The sequence below is a fragment of the Rhipicephalus sanguineus genome, chromosome 4, assembly GCF_013339695.2.
Source record: "Rhipicephalus sanguineus isolate Rsan-2018 chromosome 4, BIME_Rsan_1.4, whole genome shotgun sequence".
NCBI classification, from domain to species: domain Eukaryota; kingdom Metazoa; phylum Arthropoda; class Arachnida; order Ixodida; family Ixodidae; genus Rhipicephalus; species Rhipicephalus sanguineus.
The window spans coordinates 70094072-70109672 of record NC_051179.1 but is presented as its reverse complement, the minus strand read 5'-3'; the positions used below and the strand labels follow the sequence as shown (position 1 = coordinate 70109672).

General features: G+C 45.4%; 1 protein-coding gene and 1 long non-coding RNA gene across 3 annotated transcripts in view; one reads left to right on the top strand and one right to left on the bottom strand.

Moving 5' to 3' along the window:
• Positions 1–15601, top strand: part of LOC125758055 (uncharacterized) — a 265336-nt gene that overhangs the window by 14714 nt on the left and 235021 nt on the right. The gene's annotated exons all lie outside the window — the stretch shown is intronic.
• The window catches only part of LOC119390204 (pleckstrin homology domain-containing family G member 5), a 161985-nt gene continuing 156744 nt past the window's right edge, over positions 10361–15601 (bottom strand). The window contains exons 15-17 of one of the 2 annotated variants that reach the window (XM_049414690.1): positions 14952–15263; positions 13595–14454; positions 10361–12405 (exon numbers count right to left, since the gene is read on the bottom strand). In XM_049414690.1, coding sequence (XP_049270647.1) covers positions 12396–12405; positions 13595–14454; positions 14952–15263 — 1182 coding nt within the window. In that variant the 3' untranslated portion in view covers positions 10361–12395. The remainder of the gene's footprint in view (positions 12406–13594; positions 14455–14951; positions 15264–15601) is intronic. The other variant, XM_037657769.2, reaches the window with a different exon arrangement.

Sequence of the window (15601 nt, the reverse complement as noted above, 5' to 3'; positions counted from 1 at the left end):
ATCGAATAGTGCAGTCTAGAGTTACTGTATATGCTACCTTTAGCCATGGCTGCGATTGGCGCTGACTAACACTCCTAGGTTTCAATCAATATATATACCCCAGAAAGTGGACGGGAGGATGACCGCCGCCGTAGCTCAGTGGTAGAGCATCGGACGCGTTATTCGAAGGTCGCAGGTTCGGTCCCTGCCGGCGGCAAGTCATCTTTTCGTCCACTTTACTTTCTTCACATTTATATTCTAAGTACTACAGATAACACCCCCTGTACTTTCCTTGGCGTTATTGTCTGTTAGTTCTCATTAATATTTAGGTAAAAGGTAGCATGTACAGTAACTCTAGTGCAGTCCAGGCCCCAAGTGCACCTGTTTTGCCAATGCGATTCATTAAAGCAATTCTACGAAAAATTTTTTTTTGCTGGTGCTGTGGTTTTTAAACTTTTGCGTGACATATAAAGATTAGCACAAGTGGCGAATACCACACCGGAAAATCGCGGCACTGGACGTATTGTTCCCCAGAATGACAAGAAGAGAGTAGCAGGAACGATCTACCTGTTAAAGCGGGAGTGGTGTGGCGAAAAAAAAAAAAAAAAAGAGGCCCGTCTAAAGCACGAGTTTCCAAAACTACTCGCGATTTTGTTGCCCCGCGGTCATCGGTCAATTTGTGCTAATCTTTTTTTTTTTCCCCACAGCGACTGTTCTAATTATCAAGGGCGCATTTAGCATATCTAAGGGACCTCGAACTGACATATTATCAGCAGCGTGCTTACTGCGTGCTCATTTTCCAGCTCACAAAAAAAGATAAAAAAGAAGTTGGCTCCTTTTTTTTATAGATAAAAAAAAAAGGAGCCGGCTGATCCGATTGATAACGCTGCCGCGGAGCGCAGCTATGACCGCCGACTATCAATATCAATTAGCTTTTCACACGATAGGTGAGGCGGCACAGAAAGAAACATATACAACATATGTATCTATCCGCTACGACAAGAGCTATCAGGGTTCGCTTCATGATAGCATCAAAGCGACGCGCTACTTCGACTGGGACGAGGCAGATAAAGCGCTAGCTCGATCCTTGTTCTTGTTCACCTATATCCGTGGCTTACACCCACTGGTGGGGGATTGGCCAATAATTGAGTGGTTTTATAAAATGTTATGGAACTTTATGATGAGGCAGGTTCACCCCCCCCCCCAATTGTTTTTTCTTCTTTCTTTTGTTCGTTCTTCGGTTCCAGATACCTCACAGTGAGGCTGTTTTATAATGTGAGTTGCAGTGTACTCACCAGATATGTTGAAAGAAAAATATTTCTCGGGTTTCTTCTTCAGGCATAACAAAATTTGCATGTAATTTGTACGTTACTGAAAATGCCCCTAGGAGAAATCTTTTACAAATCACTACAAACGCCTCGTCGACCATTTAGGCAATCGGGACGGTAAATGTCGAGTTGTATAAATCGTCATAATTACCGAATTAAACGTCTTTATCAAAAATTCATGATAATTGTTGGGGTTTAACGTCCCAAAACCACGACATTATTATAAGGGACGCCGTAGTGGAGGGCTTCGGAAACTTCGACCACCTGGGGTTCTCTAAACGTGCATTTAAATTCTAAGTAGACGGGCCTCAGGCATTTTCGCTTCCATCGAAAATGCGGCCACCGCGGCCGGGATTCGATCCCGCGACCTTCGGGCGAGCAGTCGAGCGCCATAACCACTGCACCGCGGTGGCGGGTGTTAATACAAATTGGTGAAGGATACTTCACAATGCTTGGAACAATGCGCAGGTGGTTTTGTTTGCCTAACGTAATCTCATTTTTTCAAATATCGATGAATGATCGCTGGAACACTAGTACAGTGAAAGCTTGTTAAAGCAAAGCGGCATCGTGACCATAAATTACTTCGGTATATTCCATTCTCGCTGTAAGAGTAAAGCTGAAAATCAGCTGTAACGAGTCGGCGACCTGACTCGAGCAAAAATCTTAGTTACAAAAACGCGTTATTCTAGGCTTCAAACCCACTATAAACGATGTAATCCTTACCAGTCCCCTAGTGGCACTTCAAATAAAATGTACAGGGAAGTGAAAAGGAAATTTTGAACTCAGTAGACCGGGGCATGGGAAAATTTACGCAACTTTTTAGCCGCACTTCCAACCAAATTTTTAATGTCAAAACCACATTTAAAATGTGGCTGTGAATAGTCTTTCAGTACTTATTTTGCAATTTAGGCTTCCTTCCGAGTGTTGGGCCGCGCGCGAACCAAATATTTCTACGTTATAACCGATATCGCGCCGGATCTCGCGTTTTCGGTTTCGCTATACAAAAGAACAAATGTCACTGAAATGAAGTGTGACCAATCAAAGTTCTATTTAGTTCGCTATAACCGATAATTCGCTATATCAGTGTTTGTTATAACGATGTTCAACTGCATTCACAACACCAATAAACACATTTAAAAGGGCACTGCAACACTATTCCAAGTATACGTCGCCGAATAGATTCATTAAAGGAGCATTAATGCCTCACGAATCAACTGCCGCAAAGATTTTTAGAATCCGTCAAGTGCGAGCGGAGTTACAGGAATTTGTCGCACGCTTCAAGCGCTTTCTCTCTCCTTTCGTACTAGTGAGCGCACTGAAAGCTACGCAGGAAGGCGGATGACAAGGGGGCAAGAATATGCGTCCCTTCGTCAAAGCACGTCATGACCATGAGCACTTTCTTTTCTTTTTGTTCTTCGAACACAAGTTACACAAGCCTTACATTCAGCGTGATCACGAGCACGCGTGCGGGCACGTGGCGGCATCTCGCGGCGGCCACAGTAACTATGCAGCTCACGATGCTCAAATCAGCCAATGGCCGTAGACTTCGGGTTAATGGCGCGGTCATTTGGGTTTATGGCGTCATTTGTCGAGAGAATAGGGAACGATTTCTAGCTGACTTTGAGAATCAATTGTAAATTCCAGGCCGCGTGCTGCGCCATAATGTTTGGCTCGCGCGTTCTCAGGTGCTTCGACTACCGATCGGCAGCGTTTTCTAACCATGCTGGAATAGTGTTGCAGAGCCCCTTTAAAGGGACCCTGAAACGGTTTTTTGAAGTTTGGTCAGCGTTTAGGCAGGAGCATCCCCAAATCATTCGCACCAGAAATTAAGCGACGCACTGTGTACCAAGGCCGCTACGGAATTTATATCTATACCCTCCTCCTCACCACAGCCTTGCACCCTCAACTCACAGACACCCTGACATCGCCGGCGATCGCAGCGCTCTCATGAGCGCACTCGACGGTTAGAGCTTCGCGACGGGTTGCGCGTAATCTCGGAGGCCCAACAAGACGAAGCTCACGGAGTGGTTGATATCTGCTCCGACAGGTGCCGCCACACTACCAGCAGATCTTATTTTATTCTCCTGTACGGCGACAATCTGCAACAGCATGCGGACAAACAAAAATAATTCGAGAACGGTCATCGATAAGCGTAAACTCGGGCAATGTGATTGTGTCTTCAGGGGTGAAGTTACAGCCACAAAAACGTGGATCGTGGCGTTGAACGGATAGAGAGAGCGCGACGCTCATTGCAGCGACGAGCTGAAGGGATTCCGCTCGCCAGATGCCTCACAAACATTGCACGATGTCGCAGCTTTACAAGTCACCGATTGCTAGAAATTGCTAGATACGTGGTGCACAACAAGGCTGGGGCAATTAATTATGTCCAAGAAAAGAAACCTCAAGATAAACACTCTCGCTCAGCTCACGTCAACACGGAGTACGTTGTAACACAGGCAGACGACGCTCGCTGCCCACAGGAGGTTCAGTGACGTGTACTGGACATATCCAATCAGATCAGCCGCCTGCGTGACGTCGCGCTTCCAATACGACGCGCACTGGAAGTGGGCGGTTTGAAAACGCGTTTGGCTGAGCCGCTGTGATCGGTGGCGATTCGCAGCTTTAAAGCCTTGTAATAAATTACACAGTTTTCGCACAGAGCTTAAATCGGTCTGTAAATGATCCTTAGGACTTGTTCTACCGGCTCAATGTGTTCGTACATAATCGCCAAAACCGTTTCAGGGTCCCTTTAAAGAAGACAAAAGTGCAGGCAAAGATGGCGGCTTGAACTGATGGGAAATCGCTGAACGGGGAATTTCGTTGGAGCCACAATTTCGACAAGAGGACGACGAAGAGAAATGTTGTCGAAACGTTGCCTTCAGCGATATGCCTGTTCAACGATTACCCGCATCGCTTCAATAAACGCATTCGTAAGTAAGCGCCGCGTACGTACGTCTTTCCGTGTCCCTGTCACCCACACTCAGTTTATATTTTTTCGGCGAAGCTAGGCCATTCGTAACTCCGCGAACAGTTACCTACTCAACAGAAAATTATCATAATCACGAACGGTCTTTACCTATAAGTTAAAAAAATTAAGGCAGCGTCGAACAAGTGATGCCAAGCCTGAACGAAAGCGGAGCTGAGCGGCCTCCCTTGTTTAGTTTCAACCTAACTAATCCTGGCTCAATTAGTTTGCTCTTAATTAAACTTGACTTAATTAACTCGGTCTTATTTAGTCTTGGCTAAATTAGCTCCGGTTAATTAGTGTTTGCTTTATTACTTTGGTATTAATTATGATCGGATTAATTATCCGTTACTTAATTTGATCAATCTTAATTAGTTGGTTTAAATAGTATTGACATATATATGCTAAAAAGCCAAAAAATGCAGCATAGAACTACTCGCTGGCTGCTTCGCATGAAACCGATTCCCACAAGGCGTGGGATCTGTCGATTTGTTTTTATTTGCATCTTTCTTGATTTTTCGGACACAAACAAAATGATTCTTCGCTCACAACCAACGACGCCGACGCCAACACCGGAATATCTGCGAAACGAGTTCTTCAACGCTATCGCGTTAATAAGAAATATGAACGTATCTCGTAACTCCGCGAACAGTTACATAGTCAACAATTACCTATTCAACAGGAAACCCCTTGCAGGTATGTGCCACGAAAATTGGGCAAACTCCACTGCTCACTATAATGGTCTACTGCAAATAAACAGTAATATAAGAAACAAACAAAAACACCAATACGTGTAAATAAATAAATAACCTGTCTGCTGCACTTCTGGCCCACGCAAATCGAGGTGGAAGTGCTCTAAAAGAGCGTACGCTTGATTAAAAAATTGTAAATAAACACACATAAATAAATGAATAAATGAAATAAATCCACGAGCCAGCTTCGCTGGTCATCCACATTCAAGGAGTGGAATGGCTCGTTTTTTTTTGTTTTTTTTTTGTCATGTCTGAACACTGTGAACGATAAAAGAGGCGCGCCCCTGTAAGCGCCTTCTTTTGGTGTAATATCTCACTGATACAACAAACTATGGCCCATGCCAACGCGCGTGCACAAGAACGCATGCGTTCGCACGTGCGCCACAATAATTGGCCAGTACAGAGAGGGTGGGTACCTGTGCTTCAAGACGCGGGTTTCTGAAGTTTTCTTCAAGTGAAGGGGGTGGGAGAAGTTATTCCCCCGTTCCAGAGCAAAACTGGGGTGCGGAGGCTCAAGCCCCCTCTGGTCGCCCATCTGTTTCTGAAGCCCTTGCTTCAAGATGAGCAGCAAATTTGCCATAGCGAAATGCCAGCATGTGCCGTGAAAACCGCTTCCTCCGCCCGTAAAAAAAAGGGGGGGGGGGTGTTCTCAATACGGCAAGGATAAGCGATTCGGTCCGCAGACAACCGTGACTGAGCTGCAACGAGTGAGCTGCACGCCGCTATCAATCGTATTTGTCACAAAAAAAAAAAAAGGTAACTGGAAGAAAAAATTTCGGGCACTTACCTAAGAGCAGAAGTGACAGTCTCAAGAGACACACATTAGCTACTTTGACATTCTCAGTCGATTGCAAGCCAACAAGATCTATGACGTAACGATGACTGGCGCGGGAACTTCGAGGTGTGGCTGCCGTTTTGCCCAACAGCTATAACGCCCAAAACAGCACTCGTGTAACAAATCAGCCGCCGTGCAACTTCATCTGGACTACCTGTACAAATGTGCTGGTTTCCGACTAATTGTTCGATTACACAGTGAAACGAAAAGTGGGATTTGTATATCCACCGTACAAGATGTATATGCCTTCAAGCTCTCGATTTCTCTATTGAAAAGAAGCATTACCAGTTTTCCTTTATCACTTGCGATGTCTTGGTAAGTCTCCTCAGCCGGCTTCTTGCCACATAAGGTGGACCAACCCTGAATATCGTGCTGAATTTCACTATATCCCCCAAAGCATGAAAATTCTTGAACCCGGGTTGTCGCTGGAGCCAACGTTTCGACAAAAAGGCCGCTTGTCAAAATGTTGGCACCGGCGACCACCAGTGTTCAAGCATTGTACAGCTCTTCCAAGCTTCCATTTTCCTCTAACTTCTGCCTTATTTGCTTATCCCCTGAACCAGCCACTTTGACAGGATGAAAAGTGCGTTGTTCAATAAGTACCAAAGACAACTGCGACCAGCATTCATGTTTACCTTTCGTTTCCATGTTTGAGCTATATAGTTTCCAGTGTCTCGCCAATCCACTGAGCAGACGTGCCATTGCTATGCTACGTAATGCACAGTAGATTCGCTTTGTAGGAAATACTCAATTAGGACATTTTGGATTCTGTATGTGAAGCTACTTCACATACACATTCCAAAATGTGCTTTGGATCTGCATCCGTCTAGTTTCATTTTTCATAACAGCAGCTCGAATGGCAAAGACACCATGCATGCTAGAAATGAGCACGAAATTTTAGGCAAAACAGCTTTTATTCGTACATTTTTTTTTTGTACTAACAGTTCAACCATGATTACACGCGCTCCGAGATCAGTGCCCGGTGCGAATCTCAAATTAATACAGGAAAGGTCAAGCGCCGCACAGGGTTTTGTTTTTTTATGCTTTCGCTTCCAATATACATGTGTAGCACGTATATATACTTACATATATATATGTATACATGTATATCTCCCAAACGTCGACTTCTCACGCTGCTAGAATAGCAATATGGTTGACCTGTTTTATGACAACCCTATATATATATATATATATATAATATATATATGATGAACATATATGTATCTTTCTCTTCTCACACGAACCATCTAAACATTATTAATTACACACTGCAATAAATTATGATAAAAAATTATGATTCGCAGGAAAATAAAATATCTATCTATCCTAATTACGCTGTACACTTGCACGACCACAGTCGTGGAAGAAACAAAAAAATGATCTCCCATTTGTTCTTTGAGATGGGAGGACGAACAGACTCGATAACATCGTCACTTATGGACACGCGAAGAAACGCCAACAACTTCGTATTTATAAGGCTATGTACACACGGGCGCTGGGACCTGTTATTCGCACAGCATTCTGAGGACACAGCAGAGCACAGATCTCTGGACACACACATGCATGCACGCACACACATAGAAAATGACAATCTCAACTAAAATGTGCGGGATTCATCCATTCTGCCAATCGCAGCGAATAGTCTCCTCTCCTTTTGGATAATATGGCATGTCCACATTTGCAGAGCAGACCGGAAAAATGTGATGTTAAGAAGTTTTGCATAAGAGTCTCTCCCCCCCGACTAGCTACCAAAATCTTGGTTTTAAGCAACTGCTCATGTTATCAAGCTGTTACATGCTCTAAGTAAGGTATAGGTAAAACAACCTTATGCCAAAACGAATCGAATTACGGTCCTCCGTCTCTTACATGCAAATAGACTTTCCTTTTGGGCATCTTTAGCAACCAGGCTATACCTGCCTATGCGTCCTATCACCATGCCTTTTGACCTAAGGTGCAGAAATTGAATGGAAGATGCATGCGATATCCCATAATGCAAAGCATCTGTGCCCAAAAGGCAATTTGTTTATTTAGCCTTGCAACCTTTTCAATTAGAGAAACGAGAGCATGTAGATATTGCTGTCTCAAGCACAAGCTGTGTTCCATTGCGCAGTGCCAAATTGTGAAGACCCAACTATACTTTGTTTTACTCTACTCTGCATCAGTGGTTAAGGTGTGAAGCTTACGATTCGCTGCGATTAACAAACGTACAACCCAAAGCTTTGCAAAGGCTCAAGGCAGGTCAAAGTGCCACGAAAGAAGCTTACATCGAACGCAAGGAAGCAAGAACTGTGTAATGCTTGCACAAACTTGCATGACACCTTAATAAGTGTCACATAATACATATTAGGCTGGCCTTTTACAGAGGAAGGACACTTCAGTGTACCACTACCACTCTGCCATCAGTATTAAAGCTATGTGCTGGGTTGGCAAGTGCCATAGCCACACTGTGCGTGGTGGCACATGCAGATCTGGCAAGGTGGTAGTAATGGTGTACCAATGCACTCTTGTTATTATGCCCTGTATTCATGTCTTCATGTGCAGTCAACTGCAGTTTGTTTCAGCTATGGAAGAGCGGCTGACTTTCCAGGTTCACCCGTTCAGCACAGCATGCACAAAAAGTAAGAGTGGCAAGCTTGTTACAAAAAGTAGCTGGTCAATAGCGACACTAATTTATGCTGTCAGCTACAACGTTCTTGCGCTGCCCCTGCACAAGCTGTGCTGCAAGTAACTTGAGAGTGGGTTGTTGCCATTGTGTAATCACAAAGGCAATGAAAAGCAAGTAAAAGTCATGAATGAAGGGGAGACGTAAGAACACTGGTGACGTAGCAAGCACATGATTGAACAAGTCCCGTGACATCCACACTGGCAAGCTCCTCCACATGACAAAGAAGAGTACTAGATCTGGCCATTTAGAGACAATACTGCAGCTACAGGCCGTGTGAGCTGGTGCGACAGACGAGTCCAAACTCACAGTGGCACCACAAACAACAGCATGGACACAAGACTCCTTCGGAAAAGCATACAAGTTAACATACATTGGTAGACCCTCAAGTAACACCAGAGAGCAAAGGCATCCCAAGGAATAGCCCACGGAGAACAGTAGTGGACACGCTATGTACACAGCTATACAATTTTATATTTTTTACAGCTTTAACACACATCAGGCTGACAACTTCCCTCGGCACCTGATGCATGCGCTGGCAAAGGTGTCTGCATTGTCTATGGTCTGAAAGGCGTGGTACTTTGCTATGGCTCAGCTATTCATCATGGTCTTCATCGGCTTTCATTTGCAAAGCTGAAGGCACATCTCCAAGATGACACCAGATGCGATGATCGCACAACCTGATCGGTCCAATGCAGGCCTGTGAAAAATATACTACCCCATTGCTGCCTCGTTAACCTTTACTTTGAGGATGTTTTCAGATCAGCCAACCCCCATGCAAAAAAAAAATTTACTTTGAGTGCTCCTGGCATGTTCGGAATAGGCTGTCAATACAGTGTTGCCCAGAAAAAGTTGAGATCGAAGGAGAAAAACTTATAAAAAAGCTCGACTCCCTTGATTAAAAAAAGTTTTCTGATCCAGGAGACTGAGCGAGCTTCATCTGCAAGCACTGCCTTCAGACCACAGCCAGCGCATCTCTCGAGGACACCAACCTCCGAAATATTGCGATAGGGCACAAACAACCCTCAGGTTGAAAAAACAAGGTGCTTAACTACATCTAAACCAGGTGCCAGTGCATTCTATGTGAGTTGTAGTGCTAGTGTGCCTGTGTCTACCCAAAGGGAACACTGTGCTTCAATGTCTTGAGCTATGTGCCAAGAGAAGGGCGCCATGGCAGCAAGAATACACTTCATCGTGAGGATGACTCATTAGAAGATAAACTGTAGCACAAGCAAATAAAGGCTGCCAAGTCAAGAATAAAACAGACAAAAGAGACGAAGCTCTTTTAAATGACCTAAAAGAGTTTAGCAACGCACACGAGGACGTAATTCAAACGAAAATGTCAATTGCGCATTAGACGAGTGGCAGCTCGTAATAGATTAAACGTACTCGGTTCCATAAAACTTAACACGGCAACTAGGGTCGTAGTGTGCCTGACAATTTTTTAAAATTTGAAGCTGTGGCCGCCAATCCCATGTACAAGTGCAAATGAAGAGGTAATAAATTTATCTTTACCGATGAGGCATGTAGAAATGCCTTTTCCTTACCAATATGACAAAACGCATTTTCACATGATGTGTCAGACCATACCCGTTCTTACAGCAATAAACAGTCTCAGATACACGCCTTCACAACAAATCACAGGCAGAAATAAAAAACACGAAGCGAAACCAACTGCAGCCAAGAAAGAGAAAGCCAACGCAGCCACAACATTAACAGTGTTACTCCACACAAGTAATGGTGCATGCTACGAGCGGCCGACATCGTAGCGACGGTCAGCCGAGAGGGGTGGGGAGGACGAAGATCTCTAATTTGTACACAGTCAAGTGCTTTAAGAACCTTTGTTCATAATAACAACTCCGAGAACCACTACGGGGGACAGGTCACTAAGCTACAGGTCTATGAAAAACACTAGATGCTTTACAGTGTAAAAGTCACCGTGGCATCGGCATCTATACAGTATAGAAAGCTAGCGGTAACAGCAGAAGCAGCTCCCTGCAAATGCGAAAAATCCCTTTTGCAGCTTGCTGCTCGTGAACATTTACATGCTGTACGGCGATTCGTGTTCACTGGAACACGACAAAAACCAGTCTATTGTCAGCGCAGCTACGATTTTTTTTTAGTGACCTGTATCACAGCTCGTCAGAAAAAGGGAGCAAAAAGGGTGAAACTGCATCCTTTCTACTGACACCATTGAAGCTTTACACCATTCCAGGCAAGTGGTTTTTCCCTCCAAGAGATTAACTGCCGTCATTATCAAGTTTCTTTACTGCCCATCAAGAACGCCTTGGTGTGTACAGCATTTCTGACAGGAAAGCACTCGGCATACAGCATCAAAGAAAGGAATGCCAACAAGAATGGCGGTGGCTGCTGGACGATGAAAGTACATCCCAAGAGAGCGTAAAATGTTAAGTGCTAAAGAGAGCAACAGTGCACCTAGCATAAGAGCTTCAAGTTTTCTTTTATGATTTTTTTTACACAGTCCTGATACCATTACGGCCAAGGCGAAACGGTGGTACAGCTGAGAGTGATTAGACTGCTCAGAGATTGGAAAGCGTAGTCTTGGAGAGTTGTGGAACGCGTATGTAAAGCAGTAGTCGATAAACGGCCTACTGGTGGAAAATGGCGGAAAAAAAAAAAAGTGCTTCTACTCGGAACTGTTTGGCACGTAACATATATAATAATACCTGCAAGAAGTGTCGGAAACATGAAATGAAAAGACTCTTGAGAGCACAAAATCGTGCGCAACCGAATTTCTGTCGTAAATCGCACATCACGTGGCTTTACTGCATAGAATCTCGGTGTGATGTGTGAAAACACAAAAAGCACCTGCCTCGAGCACCATCTACGCTAAATAAGACTCGGGTTCGAGAAAGAGGGAATTCTGTAATGCGGCAATCTTTCAAGAGAGACGACAAGCCTACGCCATTGCAGCATAGTGCGAGTACAGGAAACAAAAGGAAAAACATAACGCCAAGCTTCAAGCAGTTCATGCCCTTTGGCGTAAAACCCTGTCACAATTAAAGAAGCTCGAAAAGCAAACTAATTTTTGAAAAATTTTAACGAAGGTATCCTTGACGCATACCCAGAAAAACTTGTAAATTAATCAAAAAGCTTAATCGTAAAAGCAATAGAAGGTACTAAAAGTATATGGCCAGGCTCCAGTAATACAGTTAAAATTACTTGTGCACTCACTACACTCGTCAAGATTAATAAAGAGACGTTTCTAAACAACCGAAACTACACCACACATGTTTTGCTTGCGGGACTGACCGACTCCGTGATCCACTTCTCGGCCATTGTAAGTACGGGAAGCAAAGGAATGCACAGGTAACAAACGCCTTATGCATAGTGTCGTAGGTATGATGACCAGGTACTACACCAATGGAACAGCCTCATTAGCAGACTGCTGCACACGCACACACACACAAACACGCATGCACAAACACACACACATGGCAAAGTGCAAATCAGCAGCACAAAATAGGGACAGGATCTTGCAGCAGAGTGACGCTATCGAAACGGCAGCATCGCGCCGAGAACAAAGACAATCTCGGCTCGAGCCATTCGAGCCACTGCTTCTAAAACGAATGTAACAATGTGGTCATCATTCAACTGTGCCGTCGCAGAGTGCTGTCGACACGCCGTGGTAGAGATATGTATATCGAGACGAGAACTGCGGTGAGATGCCGTTTCCAGCGGCCAACGCCCCGGAGAATTGCGGAAACGAATGCCCTCTTGTGGCCGGGGGCACAGTTCGAAACAAGCAGTGAACGCTGTACAATTGCTGTTTTTCTTCCGTCGAGCTGAGAATGATGGGGCCCAGTCCTGTCTCTGGTCTGTGCGGTCTCTCCCCTGGTGACTAATGACGTTGTCATACCTCACTGAAATAATACGAGAAGATGGGTGGGAAAAAAGGACAAGGGGGTGCTTAGAAACACTGCTAGTTATGGTGCAGAGCACACTGTGACATGGTTTTTAAAAGGGCTACAAATGAAAAGCTCATTTAATTTCATGCAGTTTTTCTGCTCTATGTATTCTTTATTTCTGTAGCTGAAAAAAAGAAAACAAGCAGGAAAAGATAAAGGGCCATTGCAGAAAGTATGACCTTATGGAGACAAACAGTAAAGAAGTATGGGAACTTGCAACTTGTAACAGGCTAAGGGATGACAAAGCCATGCAATATCTATAGAAAATGAATTCATTTTTGTCTTTGTACTGTACTGAATTCTAAAGCTGTCAAAAGTCTTTTAGTTGTGTGCACTGTGGATAACAAAAATACTCATGAGAACCTTTAGATACACCTGCGTACTAATTTTTTAAAGATAGCGGTATTGCATAGAAGGCCCCCACGGAGGACACGTGGGACGAACTACCACGTGTTAATGTGCAGCCATCTTCATGCTTAACCTAAACAATGACTCCCTTTGAACTGCTGAAGCCTAGGTAGCGTATCGTGTTCACATGACGAGCACCGCCTACATTTTTTCCTTCTCTCTCTATTTTGCGTCATGATACAAAAGTGGTGGGCTCCACATTCAATGAAGAACCAAATCCACAGCTTGTGATCAGTGACGTTACCAGGAGCACTTGTTAGGTCTGCATGTGCCTGTTACATAGGCACACTCTGTCGAAACGCATCTTCCTCATGAATGAGGGTAAGCAGCCTTCAGTTTTAAATTTCAGCCATTCTCACATTGTGCAGGAGTGGCCTTATTTGCAGACATGATTTCCACATGCTCATCGTTTGCGGTTACCTCAGTGCTGCGAGTGGCCCTTCAAAAAGGTGCCACTCTAGTTTCTGAGAATGGCTCATATGTAAGATTGCAAAAACTGCATAGTTCGTGAGCACCATGTCGTATTGCGCATTAAGGGTGAAATAAACAGTGAAGGCTCGATCATGTAGCCAGCCACAAGTCGCAGGTAGAACGACACAAAAAAGGTGCCTGGTTTCTGAGCTGCAATTCAACAGGCACTGCGCGTACGAATGACCAAACAAGTAAGCACTTAGGTGCGGGAAAGTAGGGCGTTCCAAATGCACTACAGGGGGAGGAACAAAAGAAAAGCACTCACGATGCTTCGACTGAGCGGCTGTTGAGGAGAAACTCCTTCATCTTCTGCAGGTCTGAGCGGGACGGCTTGCCCGGCTTTCCGGGGGCCACTGGCATGCCCTCTGCACCCACTATCTGCACTGAGGAGATGCCGTCCTTCACCTCACTCACATCGATCTTGATACAATCTCCGGGCGCACCCAACGTCTTCAGCTGGTGGTGCCCCTCGGCTGAAGACGGCGCCACTTCGTCTTCATCACCGTTGGCGAGTCGCTTTTGGTCGTCCGTTGGCCCCACGACGGTGGCATCGCAGCAGCAGTCGCAGGCGTCGCCGCTACCCGCACTGCTGAACAGGAGGGAGCCCGTGCTGCTCACGCCACTAGAACTGTACACAGATTCACTGCTCAGACACTTGGCAACGTGTTTGTTCTTGAGGAAAGCATCCGACGAGTGGACCATGCGGCCGGCAGTACCGGACACGCCGGACGACGCGTCGTGCTGTTGCCCGCAGTTCCACGACAGCCGCTTGTGGATCGACGGGTCCCGCTGGTTCTTCAGGTGCTCGAAGGAGTCGGCTGTGTGGTGCCGCCTCTCAGGACGGCACGTTCTTCGGGAAATGCGCTTGCGGCCGCTCTCGTCTTCGGAGTCGGGAGGGCTTATGGCCTCCTCGGGGAGCTTGGGACCCTCGAGGCTGTGAACGGGGCTCGGGCCTTCGCTGGGTGGGGCACTGTGGGTCACCAGGCCAGACACGTTTTTGGTCTTCAGCAGCGGCGGCTTGCTCGCCCCGCTCTGGTTGTAACCCGGGAAAGGCTGCGGTAGGACGGCAGCAAAGCGGGATGTTGGCGAGAGGCTCTTGGGAGGCAGTGATGACATGACTGGCACCTGCGTAAGCAGTTAAAGGGAACACATTTGAAGAAATGACTACACTGTAATTTGGAAGTGGTTTTTCTCGTTACAGATTGCTTATTGTCATGTGTAACGGAAGGGCGGAGTCAGGCTACACAGCAGACTAAATGGAAATCTCAGACAGAATAGCTGCATGGAACCACTGCATCTTATATGATTGGTTTTCCTGATTGATTATATGATTGGTTATATGACTGGTATTTTCCTGGTCCCTTCAGGTTCCGCTTAACGAGAGTCTACTGTGTTAGCAATTAGAAGAAGGGTTAAAGTGGCCAGATAAGCGGTCACATTAGATAGACGAGGGGCACGTACAGCCTCTACAATGTTTCACTGACTGCTAGAGAAAACATACTTCTAAGGTTAGGTTGAGCTGCATTACCGAATCGTCCAAAACCCTTTCCTGCATCAGAGTAGCGATTGCATTATATTCCTACAAACAGGGTACGCTGCATACAGCCTAGCATAATGCCCACCTGTATGGTCGGGGACGTCGGATAGCTTCTGTACTCCTTGGGCTCTTCCACCTCTTGCTGATGGGTGAAGGGAATGCTCACAGTCAACGTGTTGGGTGACGTTGCGTTAGTGCCAGCACCCTTGAGAAGGAAAGCCCGCCGCTCAGGCCGTGGCGATGTCACTGTGACGCACACTGGGCCTGGGGTGCGTGTCTCCATGCTGCGTGACCGTCCCTGCTCGTCGAGGTCGTCGCAAGTCATGCTGGGATTGCGTAGCTCGCCAAGCTCGAAGCTCGTTGCTCGGCCTTGTCCACCAGCAGCCGCTGCTCCCTGCTGGAGTAGACAAATTGTTTTTCATTCTTTATTGAATGCTAGAAAAGTGACACACCTTTTAAACTCATCTTAATCGAATACTAAAAAATCTACATACCTTCTGGGGACTTATCTCTACAGAATACAAAAAAAAACTGTACCATTACATGCCCTACACCCTTGTTAAAGCTGCTTCAGCGGTACAGCAAAAGCTTGTTAATTAAAATATCAAAGGGATGCCTGCCATGAAACTTGAGCTATATATAAAGTGATAAACTAAAGGCTGTATATGATGACGAAAGGAGTGGAAGGAGCAGTTTTTTTTAAATAGAAATTCAGGATTGTCTTTGTTTTTTGTT